At 52.8% G+C, this 22,746-nt stretch overlaps 5 protein-coding genes across 5 annotated transcripts; all 5 read left to right on the forward strand.

Moving 5' to 3' along the window:
- Nucleotides 1-6,795: 6,795 nt before the first annotated feature.
- On the forward strand, nt 6,796-8,573 carry CABS01_08693 (SMI1/KNR4 family protein; the record flags this gene model as incomplete). The annotated part of the gene is made up of 3 exons (XM_060542051.1): nt 6,796-6,806; nt 6,893-6,951; nt 7,018-8,573. The coding sequence occupies 3 exons, from the start codon at nt 6,796-6,798 to the stop codon at nt 8,571-8,573; spliced, it is 1,626 nt and encodes a 541-aa protein (XP_060400941.1).
- A 1,167-nt stretch (nt 8,574-9,740) lies between these two features.
- On the forward strand, nt 9,741-10,010 carry CABS01_08694 (uncharacterized protein; the record flags this gene model as incomplete). Its single annotated transcript, XM_060542052.1, has 1 exon — nt 9,741-10,010. A coding segment is annotated over one exon (270 nt), but the record flags the coding sequence as incomplete, so codon positions are not given.
- A 60-nt stretch (nt 10,011-10,070) lies between these two features.
- CABS01_08695 (uncharacterized protein) lies at nt 10,071-10,760 on the forward strand (the record flags this gene model as incomplete). Its single annotated transcript, XM_060542053.1, has 2 exons — nt 10,071-10,163; nt 10,338-10,760. The coding sequence occupies 2 exons, from the start codon at nt 10,071-10,073 to the stop codon at nt 10,758-10,760; spliced, it is 516 nt and encodes a 171-aa protein (XP_060400943.1).
- A 7,148-nt stretch (nt 10,761-17,908) lies between these two features.
- CABS01_08696 (uncharacterized protein) lies at nt 17,909-19,340 on the forward strand (the record flags this gene model as incomplete). The annotated part of the gene is made up of 3 exons (XM_060542054.1): nt 17,909-18,468; nt 18,621-18,879; nt 19,239-19,340. Coding segments are annotated over 3 exons (921 nt in total), but the record flags the coding sequence as incomplete, so codon positions are not given.
- A 1,979-nt stretch (nt 19,341-21,319) lies between these two features.
- CABS01_08697 (uncharacterized protein) lies at nt 21,320-22,182 on the forward strand (the record flags this gene model as incomplete). Its single annotated transcript, XM_060542055.1, has 2 exons — nt 21,320-21,571; nt 21,679-22,182. The coding sequence occupies 2 exons, from the start codon at nt 21,320-21,322 to the stop codon at nt 22,180-22,182; spliced, it is 756 nt and encodes a 251-aa protein (XP_060400945.1).
- Between the last annotated feature and the right edge of the window lie 564 nt (nt 22,183-22,746).

Raw genomic sequence — 22,746 nt, forward strand, 5'->3', positions numbered from 1 at the left:
GTGGGCTTGATTTCATAGCCTCTTTTCGAATTTGCCACATTTCCAAGTCAAGGTATGAGAATAAATGTATATGTGGAACAAAGGATATGTTCGGCCGAGTTTAGAATGCCGTCATTTTTTGTAGAGGGTACATGCGAGATGTAGCAAGCAACATGTTGCGATACGAGATGAACTACACGTGTGGTGGCGAACAGGTTGATGGGGACGGGTTGAGAGCATGGAATACTCATAACTATTTGGCCTCGAGAAAGATGCCTCGGTTCCTAAACAGAAGGAAAATCACCTGGGCTGTTATTCTGTCACAAATTATAAACTTCTTCGACGGTTCGTCTCTTGTTGGGGTCTCAGGGAGGTGGAAAGCACAAGAATATCATCAACATACAACATAGTGACGATTGCCAACCGTGGAAGAAGCAGATGCCAAGGAGATTCTGGATATCATAGAGCAGCGATTGCGAGACGATGCTTGTTTAGTACACATGGGTTCAGACGAGCATGTGTTCATGACCTGTTCAGTCACCCTCACAACTATGATGAAGGGGAGTTGATTCAAGTCCTAAGCCAGGCCAGCTCAGATGTCTTTCGCAGTTGGCCACGACTGACATCCGAGGTTGAAAATAACTCGGAATGGCCGAGCGAACAGGCCTCACGGCTTTGCAGCGAGGAAACAAGTTCGACATCATCCCGAATCCGTCGCAGCTTGCGAACGGCCTCCCAAGCAGATCATCATCCGATTGTGGCCCGCCCGATATTTCCTGCTTTTTGACGTCTTCGCCTCGCCGTCCGAAGTTTGGCATTATAGGGCTGTCTCTGCAACTGCATTAGGGAACTCTCCACAATCTCTAGAACTAGGATCGTGCTCGGTCCTCGACAAAGTCGTGAGGTGACGTCTGGGGTGTTCTCGGAGAAGCGCTCGGGCTGTTTTGGCGGTGCTTTTCCCGTACGGTTCCTGCCTCTTCCATGCATCATTGACATGCTTCTGACCCGAGACCTTCGTTCGTGTGATCGGATTGCGAAACCAATCCGCAGCTCTTTCTTTTCTTACCTGCGTTTAGGACCTTGGCGTGTGGACTTTATCGGGTATTGTGGCAGATTGCTACGGCCTACAGCCCGGTGATCCCGATTATCTGGCTTATACGAGGTATGGTACCAAGGACAAATGACTGCCATATTGAAATGCTCATCGTTTACTCCAAACGATCATGTAGCCTCGAGGCCTGCTGAAATCTATCGAACTGGAGATGAGGCACTCGGTCGAACATGTGATACATCTCTGCCTAATTCTACCAGGTTGTCGAGTAAAGCATGGCTATTCCATCCATGCTAGTAACGAGGCTCGTTCCTATTATGTCCAGTGGCTTCTTGTCTTTGGCCAAGCGTAAAAAAGAAGAGTCTTGGCCGTGTCCAATGCCCTTTGCGATCCCACTTGTGGATGCTGCCAACCGATCGGCTCATGGTGCTTGAAAGCTTATCGAGATAGCTGTGGAGAGCCAAGGGACCAAGCATGCTCTTCAGCTTGGTGACCAAGACTGATATCTAGACTTCAACTCGAAACCAATGGCAATTCGAAGAGCAAATGAGCAGTGGCACCATGTGGGGCACAATGAAGCTTAAGCCACACCCAATTTGCACCACATGCCCTGGATATTCTCGAAATTTCGACGAAAATCATCGTGAAATGCTCTCTGTAGTGCCTGGGGTGGCCCTTTGCCGTGAACTTCGACGTCAAGGTATACTGCATAGTCCACAAGACGGTCGATACCGCAAAGGCATATAAGGGTTTGGATGCTCATAGGAGATACTAGAAACAGGTAGCGCTTCGGCTAAGGCGGTATCTGGCCGAGGCTCCAGACTCTCGAAGGCTTCTTAGGCAGTACTGCGAGTTCGGACCGTGCCAAATTCATCGCGAAGGTGTCGTGTTAAACGTGATATGAGAACAGATGTGGAGGCAGTATACGGACAATACCGAGACCCGAACTTTTGTCTAGATCTAGACTAGCACACCAAGCTAGAGACTGGCTTCGCGGCCGTTGTCAAAAATTTTGTTCCAAGAAGGAATCGCTAAGGTGGACTTAGGGGGACGCTTCAGTCCTTGGCATAGTCATCTCACTGTCCAGCTGGGTCCTGCACCGAGTGGGACATCTGTCTCTACACGTACGCAGTAGTCGCTACCTTAGCCGGTGAGATTGCAGATGAAGGCGGGACGGGACCAGATCCGTCATGACATCAACCAGGAACGTATCCGTCAAGTAAACGGGTCTCGATGGGCGCTATCAAGTCAAACACGGAGAATGAAGGCTCGGAAGCAACATCCTTCGTCCCTGGAGGCTTGAAAAAAAAAACCCTGCAGTTTCCAGGTGGCCCATTATAGGAAGCAGTACCAAAATCGGATGGCACAACTGATTCTTTCTGCTGAATGCTGCCAAGTCCGAAGCCCCTTGGGCGTGACATGTGGTCGCGAATGCAAACGCGGCTGGATGTGCAGAGGGAACCAAGAGAGAGCATCAGCCACGGCATCAAGGTAATTATTTTGGACCGGCCGGCGGCTGCAAAGCCGGGAAGCCGCCACTGGACTCTGGAGACTGGACCGGTTTTCAGCGGGCAATTGCCAGCTGAAAGTCCCCGCTGACAAAATGCAGCTGCGAGTCGCGCTGCATCCCGCCCCAAACAGTTGGGGAACTGTCAACCGTGAACGTGGCAACGAACCAACGCCGCCAGCCGCAGCCGCCCAAGAAAGAAAACAGCCAGGTCAAACGATGCAAGCAAGAGATGCCAGTGAGCTATGGTGCCGCAAGATAAACCAATGGTGAGGAGGAGAAACACCAGAAACCCAGAGAAGCACTGGCCAGTAAGACGACCACGAACGGTTGCCACACGAAACTGTCCGCCCTCCTCCCTTGCGCTAGTGTAGGTAGTCGGGTGTTCCCAAGCCATCCGCCATCTGAACCACCAATCTCTAGTGTCTGCTTCCAAGTTCCCACTTCTCTTTCTCTCTCTCTCTCTCTCAAGCTGCAAGTCGATCGAGATAGCGCGCAGCCGCCGCTGGTCGCCGTGCGCAACGTCTGGGTGACGACTTGGGCTGCGTCGTCGTTGGTGCTATTATCCAGTTGCCGCTTCCTGCGTCTCTAGCGCCTCTTATCGCACTGCCGCCTGCAAGCTCCTGCAGAGGTGAAAGCCAGTGGCGTTGTCGCACAGCTGCCATGACACCGATGTGTGCAACCTTCACGTCGTCTTCGTTTACCTCTTTACGGAAGCAAAAACAAAGCAAATAGTCCGGACTCTGTAATGAAAAAGAAAAAGAAAGTGGAGTGTATCTGTACCGCAGGTACTCTGGAACGTTGACTTTGGAGACGTCGGGAATATTCTGCATCGAGCGGGGGCAGAGACTGCATGTTTCAAGAAGTTTACCGGCGTGACATGGACTGTAAGGTAATTTAAGCTGCGAGAAAAAAAATGAGCGACCAAAGATTCAGGGTTCCCGCCGGTCCAGGCTTGTTTCGGGGGCGGGGAAAGCTGTTGAAATGAGGAGACGTGCGGAATGGAATGCTTCTTTCCCTGGACGGGTTCAGCTCTACCGGTTCATGGAAGACGCCTAGAAGACTTGGGCTTTTCCTTTGTTCTCATCTTTGCAGGTTCATTTCATCTGGCACATGTCCGAGACCTACATGAAGACTCTTTCGGGGCTTAAGCTGCGCTAATCAACAAGGTGACGACGACGACGACCAGACGGCGCAGATCGGAAAGCACTTTGTAGATTTGGTTGCATATCAGGTAATCAGAGTTGGAGATGAGGCCCAGAGGTGAGTTGATGCGGTCCAGGGGTGGAAACGACCAGGTGCGGGTTGGAAATGAGAATGGCATGCGCCTGAGGTGGGAAACAAAATGGCGGTTTATGCCGCGTGGTTGACGACTACGTAGTAAGGTAATAGTACCTTACCTAAGTACGTATTCACAGTTGTTGCCAGCTGCAGAGATAAACTCGATGGATGTATCTGATGTACACTTGCATACCTACTCCGTCTTGTCCATATTGCCAACAGGATTTCGAAATTAAGAGAATCGACGGGTAAAGGCAGCCGTTTACGCCGGGATCTTCAGTGAAAGAAGGAACTTTCCCAAGCTCCTGACTAGCAAATTGGGCTCCGGTTGACGCAGCGGGGACCAAAAAGAAACGGCTTGATCCCGTGGCGTAGTAGCCCGCTACGTCAGTTCAAGACATTTCACACCAACACATTCGATTTGACCCGTTTCATCGAGGTATTTTCCTATCAGCATCCGGCTAATGCTTCCTACTAGTCAGGGGTCTCGGCAGCAACAGTGCACAAGCAGCGCCGGTTCCTGAGCCGCGACACAACCACCACCTTACACTCAATGACTCTGAGCCCACCCAAGACTTCCAGTTTCTGAACCACTTCTGCCACTCCCACTCGCCCGCCGCCCGCCCGCGCCTTCTCTTCGGCGCGTCCTCTTTAGCGGGCGGGCATTCCACACTTGCGAGACCTGGCCATCCATCCCTGTCTCCTATCTTTTCGTCCGTGGGCTGCGGCAGTTCTGCCCGCATGTCCTCTGCCGTACAAGACAACCCGAACAGGTACTTACAAAAAGGTATGTACCTCAGGTACCTTGCACACGAAATAGTCGCCTGCAAGAGATGGTAAATTTGGGGAGGGGATCCAATCCAAGCCATCCTACACACCCATCCCTTCATCAATCATCAATGTAGGTTGCCCTTTCGCCCCTTCCTAACACCGCCCCGAATTACGAGTACGGTGTATACTCCGTACGGTACCTTACAGTACTGCGGGTTTCTCGTAGGCAAAGATCTATCCAAAAGACCCGGAAATCGTCTGCCAATTGATTGTGAATCGTGGAAGGGGCGGCACCAACTTGACGCGCGAATCTCCGGGTCCCCTTCTGCCAATTTACCAGATTGCCAGATTGCTGAGCTTTGAATGAAGTCTTTCGAAGCCTGGCGCCAGTCCTACGACGTCAAACGCCGTCCCATCCATCCCCCTCTTCCATCCCAATGTGCCAATCCTACCCTGATTTTGCCATCGCCATCCCGCCGTTGCAGTGACTTGGCTGGGTTACCCAGTTTGTCAGTGCACATTTAACGACCAAGCAACTTGCCCTGTATTCGCTGTACCACTTGTAGTAGTGTGATGGGAGTCGAATAGCGTGGATGTACCTCTATCTGTGATTGTACACGACATTGAGTGGAGGTCGTAGTTGCAGTGCTCCTGAAGATCAAAGATAATTAGCATCTACACTATGTTTGCCATTAATACCAACTTCTTCTCCCTGTCCTGACATGAGCCGTGCTTTTCTGATTCTCCCCTTCTCATCTTCATCTTCATCTCCATCAATCACTTACTTCCCACAGTCGTTGCCTACATTATCGTTGCACACACTCTCGCATCCAGAGCGTTCGTTATCACACAGGAAACATCCTCACCGACCTGACCGACACTCGCTCGCTCGCTTTCGCGTCGCAATTCGTTACTAGTGTCCTCTCTCGTTCCCTCTCACCTTGGCTTCACCTCGTCGCAAACTCCGCAGAAGCAGCAGACCTACCTACCTTATTGTGCCAAGGTACCTTACTGGAGTAACCTCGCCGTTCAGGGTCGCCGCGGCACTGCTTGCTTTTTCTCCCTCTGCTTTTTTAGTCTTTTGGTTTTGCTCGAGCAAGGAAGGCACCGGTTCATTTTGTCTAATGAGAAAGGAGAGACCAGGGGTCCCCCTTCTCTCCTAAACCGTTCTGAAGGTCCCACTTTCACTCGAACCCCCCGTGCCTGTCCGCCCCCTCCTTCCCTCCCTCTCTCATCCCCAAGCCACTCCCAGAAGCCCACCACATCCACCACCATCTCGTTCTTACTACCACGAATACCCACGTATCCTCGCTTTTTCCTGAGGTATCGACCAAGACTGACTGGGGAGGAAACACTGACACTGGGGCTCCTTCCTTCCCCTAAAGTGCCACAAACCACGCCGGGCGCCATCCACCAAACTGACCAGACGAAGCCTCAACGTCTCCAAATTTAACCCTGTCCACCTACCATACCTGCCTGTCCAGTCCCGCTATCAGAGGTGCTCTTTTTCTTTCTTGGCCCTTAGTCCCTGAGGTAGCGAGAGAGAAAGATATCAAGGCACAGCTACCTATCGTTACCGCACTATTTTACCTGCCTCCACTTATTCTCCTGCGTCGCACTGAGAGCTGCAGCACACCTCACTCTCGCCTCCCGTCCTTCACTGCACTAACATCTGCACCCGCCTGGCACACTCGAGGACCGCGACGGGTTTACTACGCCATCGTCCCCAACTCTAAAAATTCCACGCCCCGTCAGACATAAACACGGGCACCTCACAATCCAACCCTCGCGGCCCGCCCCTGACCTGACCGCGCTGCCTCCGACCTCGAAGCCTCTTTTTCCCTCCAACAACCCAATTCACCACTCAGACCGCATACTTTCGCTGGTTGTGAATTCAACACTCCTTCACACTTTCAACCCCATTGCGAGTCGACAATACCTCAACGGCGGTGGGAAAAAACACAGCATCCTAAATTAAGGAGACTCCCACCCAGCACCTGCTGTCATCTGTCTTTGACGATTCGGCCGTTACCCCTAACCTCAACGCCAACGACCAAAGGGGTAAATCGACTTCTTCAACACCCCCCAACTTTCGCTGCCGTTTCCTTACTTTTCCACAACCGCAACCGGTCGATCGCGTCTCTTTATCCAACCCCGGAACAGGATCATTGTCTTGTCAAATCGGCCAGGGGCCCTATCGCCAATCATGGCGAACACGTACGTTGGCATCCGTTCTTTCAATCGTTCAGTCCCCTTTTCTTGGGACGCCTAAGAGGACCGAGACATTGACTTTGCCATGACAGGTTCGGCTTCGGTGCGGCTATGCGCTCTCTCTGGCACGATCTGACCAGCTACGACCGACGTACGTTTTTCCCTCCCGAACGACCTCTGCAACGCCTACCTTTGTCACAAAACTAACTTACCTTAGACTCTACGATTGACTCTCCTCACCGAACCGGTCGCCACGTTCCTCTGAATCGCCAGAGCGGCATCCTTACTTCCGTCGCGACAGCCTCCGAATCCCGCGCCGATGTATCCTCTCCCTTCGCCGACGATTATAACAGATTCTCGCGCGAGAACAGCTACCAGGGCGGTGGCATGCCCTACACACCAACTAGCCCCAACCCTTCTGCGCCTTATTCCCCAGGTCTGAGATCTCAATCTGCTCGCCGCGAAAGCCAGCACGATGGCTTTGAGCTACAGAGCCCCGGAGACGTCCCCATGCAGTCTTTCCAGGACGGCTCACCTCCTCCCCCTCCCGTTTCCCACTCGTGGAAGAAGATTGACGCATGGGCTGAAGAGCACTACCCTGAGCTGTGGGACCAGCTCTGCGAGGGATGTACTGATAACGATCTCAACGAACTGGAGCATCAACTCGACTGCTCCTTGCCCCTTGACGTGAGAGAGTCACTGATGGTTCACGACGGCCAGGAGCGCCTGGGAATGCCTACTGGTATCATCTTCGGCTCCATGTTGCTTGATTGCGAGGAGATTGTTCAGGAATGGGATCAGTGGCGCAAGGTCAACCAGGAATTCCTCTCCGAAGCGGCGTACCAAAGACCTGCCGCTCTCCCCAAGGCCCTCGGCAGCAGCAACCAGGCATCGTCTTCCAGAGAACCCGCATCTCCTGCGGCCGCAAACAATGGCTCTTGGCGTCAGGACCTCATTGCTCGCCAGGATTGCGTGCCTCCCAACGCAGTGCAGCGATCGTATGCCCACCCAGCCTGGATCCCCTTGGTGCGCGATTGGGGTGGAAACAACCTGGCTGTCGACCTCGCTCCCGGTCCCAGCGGCAAATGGGGGCAGATTGTTCTCTTTGGTCGCGACTACGATACCAAGTATGTCATTGCCCGCTCCTGGGCTCACTTCCTCGCCATGGTCGCGGACGACCTCTCGTCTGGCAAGTGGTTTGTGGATGAGGAGACCAACGAGCTCAAGTTGCGGGAGTTTAAGGAGACACGTGTTGAGCCTCCCTACTTTGGCATTCTTCGATGGCGAATGGATCAGAAGTACGGCCGAAGAGCTGCGAAGCGCAGATCGGTTGCACCTACTAACAGAGCCGGATCTCCCGCTGGATCTGGCGCCAACTCTCCGTACACGAGCGCGAGTCCGACATCAGCCGAGCCTAATGGCGAACAACGAGGAAGATCAATGCAACGACTGGGAGGCACTTCTCCGATTGCCAGCCCCATTCGCCCTGGTTATGGCAAGTCCAGCCCCCTGGCACGAGTGGCCGAGGAAACCCCTCTGCCGGAGCTGCAGACAAACGGCCTCAAGCCAACGAAGCTTGTCGAAGTCGAAACTCCCCGGCCGAGCGAAGAGACCCCCAAGGGCTCCCGCGTGTCGCTACTTTCGCACGTCGAGACTGCGGAGGGCGAAGGAAAGGAGAACGCAAACCCCGCTGGCAAGATGAATGGCACCGCCAAAGCCAACGGCAAGCAACCTGAGGTATCGGAGGAGCCGATGAAGGAGATCGAGATATAGAAGGTGTGCAAAACTGGATACGACAGAACGACGATACGGTTTCCCCTATTCTCGGGGTCTTGTTACGCGACAAGGCCCGTCATACAGCAAAACATCGGCGTTTGAGGCGTCCGTGACTCTAATCATTATGAGAGGACGTCCGCAGGGGGTCATACAACATTGAAGACTTTTTTTTCGAGCATCAGGGAACACGGCGGCTGGGCTTATTTCCAAGTCTATTTTCTTCTTCATTTTTTCTTCCTTTTTGGGCTCTCTCTGGAAAGGGCCGGGACCGGAATACGTCGGGTGGGCCTCTGCCCATTCTGAGGTTTCTGCAGTCTATGGACATAGCTGCGCGGCATACGTACATTCGCACCAACCTGCCATATTCGGCCAATTTTCGTGGGCAGCCTTGCGGCTGTCTCGAGATGGGTGTTGCGGACCACGTCCTCCTCGATGAGGTAAATGGGACGATAATATCCCAAGCTGGAATTGGTAGGCGTGCCGGTAATTGTTAGTGTACTATTAGGACCTTTTGTCTACTTCTTTTTATCTCGAGCGCTCCGAGGCAAGGGCGTAGGATTAGTCCTCAATACAGGTTGGCTGTGACGGCCTTGGCCAAATCGTATTCTGTTTCTCGTGTCAATATGAATTAGATAGGCTTTGCGCCTACGTGCATGTGTTTGGCGTGCAGCGGCATGCGCCCCTCAATTCCTCGTGTTCCGTGCTACTGGGACCGATTCGTGTTTGCGGGGTGTTAACGGGGGTCAACCTGAGCCCGGAGCATGGCGATGAACCGCTCCGCTTCGATCGGATCTACGAGGAAGGGTCCACGCCGTGTCTTGAGCAATGGAATGTCGTTCATGAGCACGGGTGCAGGCAGAGTCATGTACGAAGCAGGGGACTTGGAGGTGTAAGCTATGAGTTGACTTGCTGATGGCGTCGCAACAGCACACATTTACCAAGGTAGTCTATATATATGAGAGAGACTAGGTTCTTTTCCTCGGTTTCGATCATACTTTCGAAATGAGTGTTTTTCTATATTGTCTCGTTCCCCTTAGCTCCCTAAGATATACAGAGTCAAGATGCACGAGTACCTTTGCGATGTAAAGATCATGTGACATGTCAAGGGTCACGTGTGAACGGCAAAGCTCCGGGACAGGGATGAGGTAGTGGGACTGTGACGCCTCAGCTGTGCCGGATCAACGTCAAGGCGACCAACATCCGGAGCCCGTGCCTTCGTCACCCAAGCCTAGCCTTACACCGAAGCAGACGACAGCAGACGACGAACAACGCACGCGCGGCTCAATCATCCCCCCCCGGCGATATACCGACGACACTTTTCTCCTCCTCCAAGAGCATCGACTGCTCGAGAACACCCCCGACGATACACGCCCAGATCCCCGCCCGCCCGATCCATCTACAACGATTCGCAGACTGGGAGCTATCTTCAGCTAATCGCTTCCGAAACCAACTACACCTCATAAGCCAATCCATCCCATCACCACATTCGCAACTATGGAGGAAGAGCGCCTCTGGAAGTTCAGCAAGCCGGAATGGCTCAACAGCGCTTGGGCTCGTAACTTTGGCGTCTACGGCGCCGGAGCTCTGGTAAGCTTGTTCCCTCTTCTCTCGCCTGATGGTCACCCGCCAGTGTCGTAGGATAGATAGCACGCGAAGGAACATCAGCTGGTTTCCTCTTCCTATCAAAGCCTTCCCCAAAAACCAAAAATCATGAGAACAGAAGATTCAGAAACCCTGCTAACCGTCGTCAACCCCCCCCAGTTCTCCATCGCCTTCTACGTCATGCTCGACTCCGCCGTCTGGTCAAAGTCAGCCCGCAACGGCTCCGACACCCACGTCACCTTTGTCGACTGGCTGCCCCTCATCTTCTCCTCGCTCGGCATGCTCATCATCAACTCGGTCGAGAAGGCGCGTTTGTCGGCCGACAGCTTCTCGTACAGCGGCAACGGCGTCGCGTGGAAGGCCCGCGTCGTGCTGTTCCTCGGCTTCGCCGCGCTGGCCGGGGGTATGGCGGGCGGCGTGACGGTCTTTGTGCTCAAGTTTGTCGTGCAGGATGTCGCCATGCCGGCGCTGGGCATGGGCATCGAGAACGTTGTCGCGAATGCGCTCGTGGGCTTGAGCAGTGTCGTGCTTTGGATCAGCCAGAATATGGAGGATGAGTATAGCTACAACCTTGCTCTGTAAATGGGGGAGAAGGGTGCTTTGTAGGTAGTCAGTGACGCGGGGGCTGGCTGGTCTTCGTGGAAGAGTCGTTCCTGAGGCTATGGCATGGACCTATGGTATGGACGAACCGGGTTGGTTCATCCAGAATGGCTGAAGATTGTATGAATCGGGTGATTCGGATCGCAGGTGTATAATTATAGCACTGAGGATTCTGTGGCGCATGGGTTTGACATTGGCGGCATGGCTATAGTCTACTTTATTCCCTTTATTTGAGCCTTCTTTTCGCAGACTCTTCGGTCTCTGTCCATTTCCGCGTCATGAAAAGTCCAATTGTCACCATTAACTTCGGGCTTACCGGTTTGTCTGCTTAACACAGGGATGCTGGGGCTGCAAATGAGAGCAAAGATTCGAGGAATCCTGGTAGCTTCTTTGGTTTCAGCGTGGAGAGAGGATAGTACATGGAATAATCTCTCCTAGAGCTGGAAGTCACAGTAAAAGTTGGCGATAAGTAGACAGAGAAGATTCTCGTTCCTTGACGAAGAATATTGACACGAACTCATCCTCACTCTTGAGCACGAGGACCAGAGATTGTCGCGTATCCATGACCATGAGTGCAAAGCAGGCAGGCAGGTGCTGGCTAGCCCTACATCAAATTTACATACAGTACGTACCAGACCTTCATCCGATGAACACCCAAGGAAAGGAGCTTATAAACCCCCTCTCATTTCTGTCACCAGCCAGCAGGTGCCCGTCTAGGTCGGCGGGTCAGGTCAAACTGGCTGGGTGGTGGAATGGTTAAAGGTCGACAATTAAAATCGGCAACCAGCCTACTCGACGACAGGCTTAGCTTATACGAGTACCCGAGTTCGAATCCCAGCATGAGCGCCCCAGAAAAGTTCCCAGCATGAGCACCAAGAGATGTAGCCACACCGGTGGTGAACTCCTTTTTTGTTCTTAGGTGAGTGCTTTTGTCTTACGTCATGGCGTCATAAGAGATAGTATTTTGACCCGGATACTTTGATTGTATTACGCCAATGACTCCGAGGGGTTTGTTACTTGACTTATATATTAGTCTTGTATTGGGCGTGTTCACTAAAGGGCTGCTTTCTGGCAAGGAAGACGTCTATACCGTCGACGGATCGCGGCGGTCGTACTGGTGGTCATCAAGGAACTGTTTCTTAGGTGAAATACACCCTGTCCTATACTTTTATTCATTCCAAGTAAGCCCCTTGCATCTTTACTGATGAGTTCAATTATTCGGGTGTTGTAAGCGGCTTCAAGTCGTGAAAGTCTCGAAACCAAGGCACCACTTCGATCCCGGTTCGTTTCCTCCACGTACCACAACAACGGCCTCCTCGTAGTTTTCCTTCACTGGTGTTTACTATACGTGGGTCAGTGAGGTATACCATGGCAACATTCACTGGAGTATCTGTTATGGTACAAGAAGCTTCTGCGGAAGAGGCTATGGTATGCCAAACATTGCTATGCTATTCGTATGCGTGAGCCGCCTCTCGTATACGACTACACGAATCTATAATAGCGTACATTGCGTTGCTAAATTTCTTGGACATGTGCCTTGATTAATTAGACAAGTACAAAAGTCTAGAAAGTTTATGTTGAGTTATATCTATCTAAAACATTTATCAGCAAGGGGGCTGCCTGGTCCCTCTTTCTCTAGAGCTATACACGCTTTTGTCTTAACTACCTCCTACTATTATAGGACAGATGCTAATGTAGTATCAAATATTAATCGCTACGGCTTTAGGCGGCTCGGCATTGAATTCTGGGGAGATATTTTGTGGCGCAATAATTATACAAAGAGAGGCTGTAGGTGCTCTCGGTATACAACTCCACAGACTCCCCAAGTGAGTCTCCATCTTCAGGGTAGCGAACTGAGAGAGTTAAGTCCTCCTCGGTCATATGGGAACGGGTTGCACGTGTTTACGTCGATCACATTGTGATCAAGAGGGTCGTCTCACTAGACATCAACACACTACCACCGTCCTCTCGATTCTTCCATAAGTGAATTTCATCTGGAATATAATTTAGGCCGTTCCTAGCGAAGGGTGAGCGAAAGACGCAATTACTAGATAGCCTCTATCATTGATTCAACGTCATGAGCTCACAGCTTCCAGAACGTGGGCCGTTGCTAGCGCAGTAAACAAAAGGTGCTGCCCACGGGTTGGACCTTCCATCCTGAAAACCCAGTCGTCCTGGTGGTAAAAGGGAACCAGTGATAGACTTAATCATACCTCTTCAAGTACTTTCCTGTAGTGACCGAAAGCTTAAGAAGCCTGCAGAGCTCAGGGCCTACTATGTTTACCGAGCAGTTGACAATATGGCTCATGAAAAGACCTCCCATTGTTCTTCTCTAGAGGCGTTCGCTCAATATATAAATGCCCGCTACGTAAACAGTCTCATCACGAAGGGATCACCACGCAATGATAACATCGTGCTCCGCGAATCACAAACTCGCAGTTTGGACACATGTCGATTTCCGGCGTAGGTCCGCCTCGCCTTGTATGCTTTAGAGTCGAGTAACTATCAGAAAATAAAGCCTAGATCCGGGTCATATCAGGACCAGCTTGAACCATCACGAACGACCATCTTCTTCTATAGACCCCCCTGTGAACAATCAACGACTAGAACTATACGATGCTGAGCGGTTTAGGTGAAATTGAGCCTATGCCACGACTGATACATTGCTTCGCCTCTCGCTATACGTGGCCACTTACCCCGAGGCCGAGATCTGCCCAGAGTCCGTCTTCCGACAACTGAGCACGACAGTGCCGATACTACATCCAGGTGTGCAAACGCGGCCTATATATATATCCATATTAAGATCGTACAAGAGGGCACGGAAGGGAGTCACAGCTTCGACAACGGCCCGCCAGACAAGAACCGACTCTCGGAGTCGAAGCCTGGATGACCAAGTGGATTGATACATGCCTTTGGCTTCAATTGCGCCGACGAGCTGTTTTTCACTAACTAGAACGGGTTGGGATCAGAATGGAACATACCACGGGGAACGAACCAGCAATCAGCTGTTGTTCGCAATTGCTCCCATAAACCAAATAGGAATGATTAGTGACAAGTTGTTCGAACATGACAAGCCGACAAAAAGCTTGTTAAAATGAGCGGGGGATACCGCGATCTACGAATGGTGGAGAGGATAGTGTCGAGTATAAAGTCATGTTTGAACCCTATCCCGCCCGTCGCCTTATTGTACTTAATAAACATACGTATCGTAACCTCGAGGCGGCAAAGGTGGACAAAGCTGGTACGTCATCCGTAAGAGATCATATAATTCTTTGTACTAGTATCATGCTTTGTCTCTCTCATCGTGAAGGATCTACGTAGGGCTACATATATGCATCGTGGTCTATCTCAGGGTGCGGCTCATACTAATCGCCACCAGAGATTAGGGACTACACTCAGGGCAAACCCACAAGACATGAAGGACATATCGTTCCGAAATCCTCACCTTCCCTTTACGGAAGGTTCCAGATAGGAAAGGGCTTACAGCATCGAGTGTCAACGCACGACATCTCGATGACAAGGGGGGATTCCAACAAACCGGAAAGCACCTCACAGCTCCCCGACGCTTACACGGAAGACGGACAGCGCAAACCCGGGAGTGAAGCGTATTTACTTACTCCACAACACTTCCCTCGTGAGTCGTAAGCCGCAGCGTGTAAACGACACTCGGAGGCCCTGAAATGGGCACCACCGCAGGGTCTTATCAAAAACCTACCCATAAAGCCCCAGACCCCTCCGCGGGCCGGCCCGAAACAAGAAGGTGAACCGTCGACGAGGAAAACCTCCGACGACTCCCGGCCAGGGACGGGTTGGGGCAAGACTCTGCCGGGCCGAATCAGTGTCCCTGGGCCCCCCCACGCCCACCTCAGACCCCTGGATCCCGCTTGAGTGAAGAGAGTCGAGCACGTTTGGGGGCGTCCGTCTTCTCTTGGCAAGTCAACGAGACATTGATCTATATCCCAATCGGCATATACGACGTAGACGGATTTGTAGAATCCTAGCAATGTAGCAAAACGTGAAAAAGAAATCTACGACTTTCTGTGAGTAGAAAGAGGGCCACTCGCTTCAACACTCTAGCCAGACACTTGTCTTGGAAACACCGCAAATCAAAAACCCCGTACCTGCGCCGTGGCACACCTTTGGCCGGGTGGCTGTTGTCTCGTTCAGGAGAATCGAAAAAATCGGTCAAACAACCAGGCGGTGAAGAAAGAGTGAAGAAGAAATTTTTGTTGGGAAGCCGGAGAAAAGGAAAAGAAAAAAAAGTTTCTTCGACAGTCTCATCTCACCGCGCCACTACCCTCTCGAGAACCCGTCGGTGAGAGGCCGGTCAACGTTTGCGCACCGACAGAAAATTTTCCTGGCGTTCAGACATGCAGGCGTTGAAACATGTTGCGCTGTCAAAATTGGTGTCATTCGCGCTCCCGGGCCTGCAGAACCTGTCCGTCATCGGCGGATGAAAGAGAGACAGAGAGGGAGACCAAAAAAAAAAACGAAAAAAAAAAACAAAGAGGCTGCTTTGAACTCGGGATCCGCCTCCTGCCGATCCTGTTGGGCGGGAGATGCGCCCTTAGACCGGCGGCGTGCGTAAGAAGGCTTGCCGTGAGGTGCCACGACAAGACGCGGCTCGGAGGCGGCGATGGCGGCGACAGGAGAGTCCTCAAAGCACGTGGAACGATCTCATTCAGTCAAGGGAGCCGCCGGCTGACTTCTCTGTCTCCCAGACTAGCGATATGGGCTGGTCTTTGCTCCTCGTATCGCAACAACAAGCATGGCGCGCCTGACGACGCTCGCATCAGAGGTCTCACCGTTGTTTGGCAGAGAAACAACCGGCCATAAATCTAGAACGAAGACCTGGTCGTCGTGCGAGAACCGAGAATAATTGAGGCCGTTGGGAGAAAAGAGCTGAAGATTTCACACCGAGTGAAACAGGATGCCATCGGTACGAGTCACTGGCACCATCTGGACGGGGCGCTACAGCTGCTTTCCGGAAAGGCTGACGGTGTCCTGCAGCGAGGCGTCCGAGGCAACTCGATGATGCAGGTGAATGAAACATCTCTGTGGTTGTGACACAAAGCTCTGCAGCACAACATCTCTGAACACCAGAGCAGACCAACCATGCCGCCATCATCCATGTAGCGTGCCGTTGCAAGGTTGAGGTTGGAGGGTGGTGATACGGGTTTAGCTCAGCATGCAGGTCGCTCGAAAGAGGTGAGGCACAGCAACTCGCAGGCACCCATTGAAGATGGATTGCTTCAGGTGTTCCCCAAGCAGACCGGTAGCTGATCTTGCGGTGGCGGGCTGGCTGGCTGTGACCCATGGCCGGACTGGCGATCTCTCCGAGAATCTGTCACGAACAAAACCAGGTTGGTTTCTGCAAGATGCTTCGTCAGGGACAAGATCATCGACGTGTCGTACGATGCGAGCCAATGCCGGGTCTCGTGCGTGTAATACGCAAGCCCATGTCAATGATGATGGCAATCCGAGATGAGAGAGGGAGGCGCCTTGGAATCGCCGTCAGATGATGAGCCATTGGAGGTTGCTGCATTGCTACAATGTCGAGTTGGTGTGTACATCCTCAACATCTTGGCCGCCATCAGTTGTGATAAAATTTTCAATAGTTAGTGAATATGCACGTACCTGGCTGAAGACCATGGACCTAATACGGCAAGGCAAACTTACAGATGCCCATGCAAATCTGACCGAAGCGGGATTTAGGACGGGCGTCTGGTTGGCGATCTTGCCGAGCAAAGACACTGCCCGGCAAATGCTGCAGACGACTTGCTCTTCTTCTGTATGTAAAGACCAAAGGTTATCAAAGTGACCGTCGCATCGCAGGGCCCACTCAGCAATACGTCCTGCCTCGTGCACAATTACAGAAGAGTTACATTTGACGCATGCTGTCAGAATAGCACCGTTCCGTCTGATACGCGTTCGCACACCTTACTAGCGGCGGTCGGTGAGAAAGCAGCAGCCGCCGAATGATCCGGGCTTTGTGCATGGAGTACACACACCGAAATAGCTCGGTGGCTGTCGGAGATACGTCAAGGGATCTCAAGACCTTAGTCCAGCCACAAGTTTGTTAAAACTTGCAGCTCGCCATTATTGGTAGCATGCGAGCCCAAGGTGTATTGAAACAGTCCAAGACTCGAAACTTGCCGACCTTTGAGCCGCTGTTTTGCTGCTTTGAACTTGTTTGGCACTGACAGCCCCAAGAATTAAAAGACGTTCGCCTCAAAGCGAGTGACCCAGAGCTGAGCTGCATACTGAATGTCTCAATCTAGAGATTACCGGTATGATGGTATCTCGAATCAAGGTCAATCTTTCCATGTCACATGTTGTCGACAGCAAAGTTATCAGACCTTTGCGTGTAATGTTTGTAATGGCAGATCATTTGGCAGCATTTGTAGCCCATCCATTGGCACGGGCAGCCCTGGTAACTAGCCGGCCGCTCGAGATGGGTCTCTGATGCTTCCCCGGGGCCCTCACCGATGAGAATTCGGGCCAGAATTTGTGGGTAAGAAGTCGAAAAGACCAGGCATGATTCGACTGTTCGGCACACCAAGCGGTCTCAACCCCAGCGATTTCCCTTGCGGCTGCAGGCGGCCGTTGCAACTTGGCATATCCATGGTTGAGGGATGAGGTCTGGTGACGATCCATCCAATGGTGAGAGCCGCAAAAATTGCTTTGACCAAGTTCATGTCTGTGCGGCAAGTAGCTAGCAATCCGGGTCTGTTGTTCTGCAGTTGGGTCGGGATGCACTGACATCTCTCCACTCGCAACCGAGAAAGGGTGTGACGAGAGGAAGCAGGAATAACATCGCCCACGGGACAACATGCCTTCTCTCTTGCAGTAGGCTGGCCTTTCTGTGGCGCAAGATTGTCCTTTGGAGTGTTTGAGGACCCACCATCTATCGACCGTGTGACGGTAAAAGTACGTTGCGCGGTTGCTTCGGTCGTGGCATTTCGCAGTACCGGGCCAGGCCGGAGATAGCAAGCGTTGACCTGAAGCCTGTTGAGTTGCAATGCCTGGAACTCTGTAGTATCGACGTGCTTCACTTTTGTCATATATCTTTTCTTTCTCCAACGGGTAATTTGGAAGGGTTTCATCGGGAATTCTGAGTTTTACGGCAGAATGCCACGTTGGAGTTCAGCCACGCGAACGACGAGCGGCTTTCATGGACCGCTTGCCGTCCGTTGAGTGCGCCATCCCATGAGCAACGTCTTCAACCCATGCCCCTGTGCCCTTCCCGATGGAGGCTAAGTAGGTTGGCGGCGGGATGGTTGGAATGCCATGGCCAGGAGGTCTGGAAGCCATGCGGCTGCCGCGAAAGGGATGCGGTGACGAGATGTAGTGCATTACCGCTCGGCTCAGGAATTCAGAGGAGCCCCTGGCAGGCCAGTCAACGGATGCGTGGCAGGGGGCCGACATGGGAACTCGCACACGTCTTAGTCCAACGACAAGCTCTGTCTGTGCATCTCAACCAACAGGAATGGAACTCCTTCTCCCCCAAAGATGGCCTGCAGGACATTAAATGCAAGTCAAACAAGTCCGTGACCCGGAGCGCGCCTCTCTACTGCCGTATATTGAAGCTGTGTACTTCCAGAGACGCAGACGCAGACACGGACGCAGTAGGCAATCCAAATCTCGAGGCTCACGTGGTCGGAAGAGGGTATCGGATCGGACGTATAAGGTAAGTGGGCAACCCAACGCAAAGGTCGAGTCGGCGTCGGTGGCGGACCAGCCATGGTAGCCGAACGATGATCAGCCAGTCGCAGAGAACCCGAATGTGACTTTGAGGGCGACGACGGGAGCTCGTGGTTGCCAGTTAATAACGCACCGTAGGGGCGGATTCTTTCGACGGAGGCGGGCAACAATATTGGCCAGATCGGCCGACCAATCCGGGCAGCGACGACACGGCTGCAGGGACAAGCCAGCGCCCACGGCGACTGAGAAGGGGGGTATTAGTCAGGCCAGCCCACAGCTTTTCAATATGATGCTTCTTGCCGTATGGAAGGCCAGGCCGGCGAAGAGACAAGGTACGTCGCGTTACCCGAGAACAGTGTGCCAGGATTTGCTGGTATACTTGACTGGCGATGGCGAGGTATGTTGTAGAACTGACCTCGTCAGCCCAAAAAGCCTTCAGGGCGAGCGACATGGAGAGAAGACAGCGCAAAATTTTTGGCACATTGCGGCTTATGTGAGGCTAACCCCCCCCCCCCCCGGTCCGCGCTTTTGTCAATCGTGTGGTCACTAGTCCGTATGCCCGCGTCGCCCGTTCCTTCGGAGGTTTCATTTCGGCAGAGACAGGGCACCGGGCTGCAGACTGGATGCCGGGACGGAAGAGGGTCACCGCTGGTGTGTGAGGTGTGCGTACGTGTGGTGGGTGGTGGACATTGCTGGATGGGAGGCTGCGCATTCGATGACGAAGAAAAACAGCTGGGCGCATGGTTGCTGTAGCAGATTTGGTCCGATTCTCAGGCCCTGTTTGGAGACGGTGTAGTGAGCCGATGGAGACTCGAGCAGGAGCTTCAGACACACGAACCCCTTGGTGAGGGAAGCTGACGACGTTGACAACCTGTGCTGGGTTGATTCAATGGCTGAGGTGGTAACAAGAACCCAGATACCTTTGGCCGGCTTCTGGGTGGTGTGTGTAATTGTGAGAACTCAGAAGTCTCACAGTGAGTCGCTGCCCGCATGGGTGGGTTCACAATGTCTAGGTAGTCTCCTTTTCCTGAATCCTGGGAAGCTGCGTGCGTGCCGGCCGGTTTAGATGTGTCCCCTGATTATTGAGGCTCCCCGTTGCGTGGTACGATACCGATACAGCTCCTGTTCGGCGGCCGTGGTTGCCAATAAAACCTGCCACGATCCACGGGGGAATGCCCCTTGCGGCTCGTCGTGTCGAGCTTGCCTCGCTAGAAACGCCGGACTGAATAATATGACCATTGACACCGGGGTGGGAGGGGAATACCCAGCAAAGAGGAGAGCACCTCAGGAGCAGGAGCAGGAGCATGAGCTGGGGCCAGATGCGCCTAGAGTGCCAGGCAAAGAATAAAGAAAAATGATCAGATGCTGCTGACCTCTGGTGGTCCAGGTGAACCTAAAATCCATCATTAGCGTCGCATGAGAAAGGTCATGAGACCTGTTTGTATCCAGAAAAAGACAGACCGAACCCTGGGGGGCTGCGCCGCAGGACGGGGTCTGCTAGAGAGGTACCATTGCTAACAGTTCCCACAGCCCACTACGCTCTCCTCCTCTTTCCTCCACAAGGGACCAGCCAGCCCACTCCTGAGGTGAGGTGAGGTGCAAGCCCGTAGTCCGCAGGTGAGGGTTCTCTCTTCGTACGGTGAGGTACGGAGTCGTGAGAGTGTCGTGAGAGTGTACGGACACGCTTCCTCGTGACTCTCGAGCCGTGATGTGATTATTTCTTTCCAGAGTCAAGTCCCTTAGGTAAGTTCCATTCTTTCCTCATAAGTTTTGCATCCATAGGATGGAAGGTACCTAGGTACCGAATTTTGTTTTTGCGAGCCCCTCCTTTAGTCCTTCCCGCCGTTGAGCTCTGGCCCTGGGCTGCCATTGGATGATAGACAGCCCGCTGCTGGCGGCTGGCCTACCTACTTGTAACCTTGCCCGTCATTCTAGCACTCCGTACCGAGTGCCTAATTACGCAGGAAAGTGAAGCATGTCACATGCATCGAAAGCTTAGGTAATGATCCATTGTCGAATCCTGCCTTACAGGTTACGGATACAGCATGGCAGCAACACGCGATTATATGGAGCACGTGGACAAGGGCCCTTGAGCCAAAGTGACGGCGTGACGAGAACACATCCCAGGCCCCTTGCTGGAGTCCCGGAAAGGCGCCAGCGAGTCGTAACCACCAAATCACAATTCCCAGGCACCCCAAGTTGCCTCCAAGTTACCAGAAAAGCAGGCCAGCCGACAAAAATAGACCCGCCGTTGCTTGCTGGATCCAGTATGTTGGTCAAGAGGCTCAAGAACCCATGCGCTTCCTGGCTGCATGATTCAACAAGCTTGCCTATCCAGCCAGTATCGAGTACGGGGTGCTCCTTTCTCGACTCTCCGTACCTTACTGCGTAGTACCTCACCTTACTACGGATACTTCGTACTGCGGACTGCCATTGTTATGCTGCCGCAAACTTTGGGCGCACGTTCTACCTCGTTGAAGCCCAAGCCCCAAACCAGGGCTGGGAGCTTGGACCGTGCAATGACGTAGGAGTCTTTCATCAACATGAGGCATTCGCAACTAGACCAGCTGTCATTACCTCAATTACTGCATCGCTGTGGGCATCGTCAGGAAATAACACATCCAACTATAATTGCCCGCTTGGCATGATCGGATGTTAAAAAGAGTGACAGCGCATCTGCCCACCAAGATGGTTGTGGTGGCTTGCAGCCGTAGCGTACTAATGCCGATGTGCTCGCGACAATCAGATAGACGTTGGACGAAACTAAATCTGTGTTGGCTCGACTGCGGCAACCGCCGAGTAGTTGGACGAATGAAAGCTATGCCCATCCAAAGTCAATGGCTTTGATGGCCCCTTCTGGGTCTCGCACTGCGTGCAAATCCAACCCTTGTCGATCCAGTGCGGCCATTTTGGCTGTCGTTGTCGTCCAACTTCATCGTCGACTTGTAGCTGACAACGTCGCTTGCAAGGCCCTACCTAGCGGTTCTCACATCTCGATTCCGGCAAGGGAAGCCACAGAACCAGGAGGCAGATCCTACTATGCTGTCACGGCCCAAGGGTTGACGGACCCAGGCAATAGCAACCGGTTCGTGCGATGACTCCACTTGGTTGTTCACAAAGAGCATCCGCTCATGGGGATTGGTGTCATGCTGTGCCTCCATCAACTACTGTACTGTGCTTGGCCCGTCTTGCTAATGTAGTGTTGCTGCGATACTTCGTAAACGACTTTGTGGTCCTGGAGAAACACCAACTTCACATTGGCGAGCTCCAGGCTCCACCCTCTCGGCCCCTCCTCAACGAGACGCGAGCCACAACCAGGACTCCTGCTGGGCTCATTGCCCCGCACTTGGCCGTTTCCTCCACACATGGGAACGTCGTCATAGGACCTTTCGGACAAGTCTCTTTGGCGGGGTTGGGCCCTAGAGGGGACAAGGCAATATCCAAGGAGGAGTGGGAGGATCCAGCAGCACAGGAACCCGGAGCCACAACAAATGAAGAGTCTCCGTGGACTCTGGAGAGAGAGAAAGTTCCAAAAGTCCATATCTGGGTTTCCCTGAGACTCTTTGCCTATCCCATGGACGGTGAGATGCGCAAAATCCCTCTGCTTTCCCCTTTTCTCTCACCCCTTCTCTGCTGTTGGCCGCCCGCAGCAGGGCACGCGCCAAGGCAAGCCGCAAGCCACGGAAGCTCTGACCATTGACTAGCACCAGCTTTATCCCTTCCCATCAATCCAGGCATCCCCTCTTCATCGTAGCTCGGCGAGGTTTAACCCAGTGACTGCATCCCTGCTCTTGCATGTCCAGACGGCCGAACAGACTGTCAGAGGCGACCAGAGCGTCCTGGACTCCATTCGAGTGCAGAACATATGCGGCGGGCGAATCCCAACATAAAAGAAAGCATGATGTGAAAACTCTTTGCCCACCCACAGCGCCGTCAGAACAGGGGACTCTGCAAATCCAGGCCATCCGCAGCATAGACTGGATTCCTGGACCTGGAATCGCTGGACACAATGCTGGCAACTAGCTACTGCCAAATTCGCCGTCAAGCTGCTTGAGATGTAGAGAAAACGCATTCTAAGGTGGTATGTAGATGAGTCTGCCATCCTGCAGGTAGAAAAACCTCCATCGGCGGTCGGATGTGGCGACTATGAACTGCAAGGTTCTGCGGTTGTCTTGACGCTGTCTTGGTCTTCCAAACTGGAAGCGTTGCTGTCACTTCGAGTCCAGCTGTGTCAAAGGTAACATGTCGTTTCCACGAATGGCTA

This window comes from Colletotrichum abscissum (assembly GCF_030869225.1).
Source record: "Colletotrichum abscissum strain IMI 504890 chromosome Unknown Scaffold_20.1, whole genome shotgun sequence".
NCBI lineage: Eukaryota > Fungi > Ascomycota > Sordariomycetes > Glomerellales > Glomerellaceae > Colletotrichum > Colletotrichum abscissum.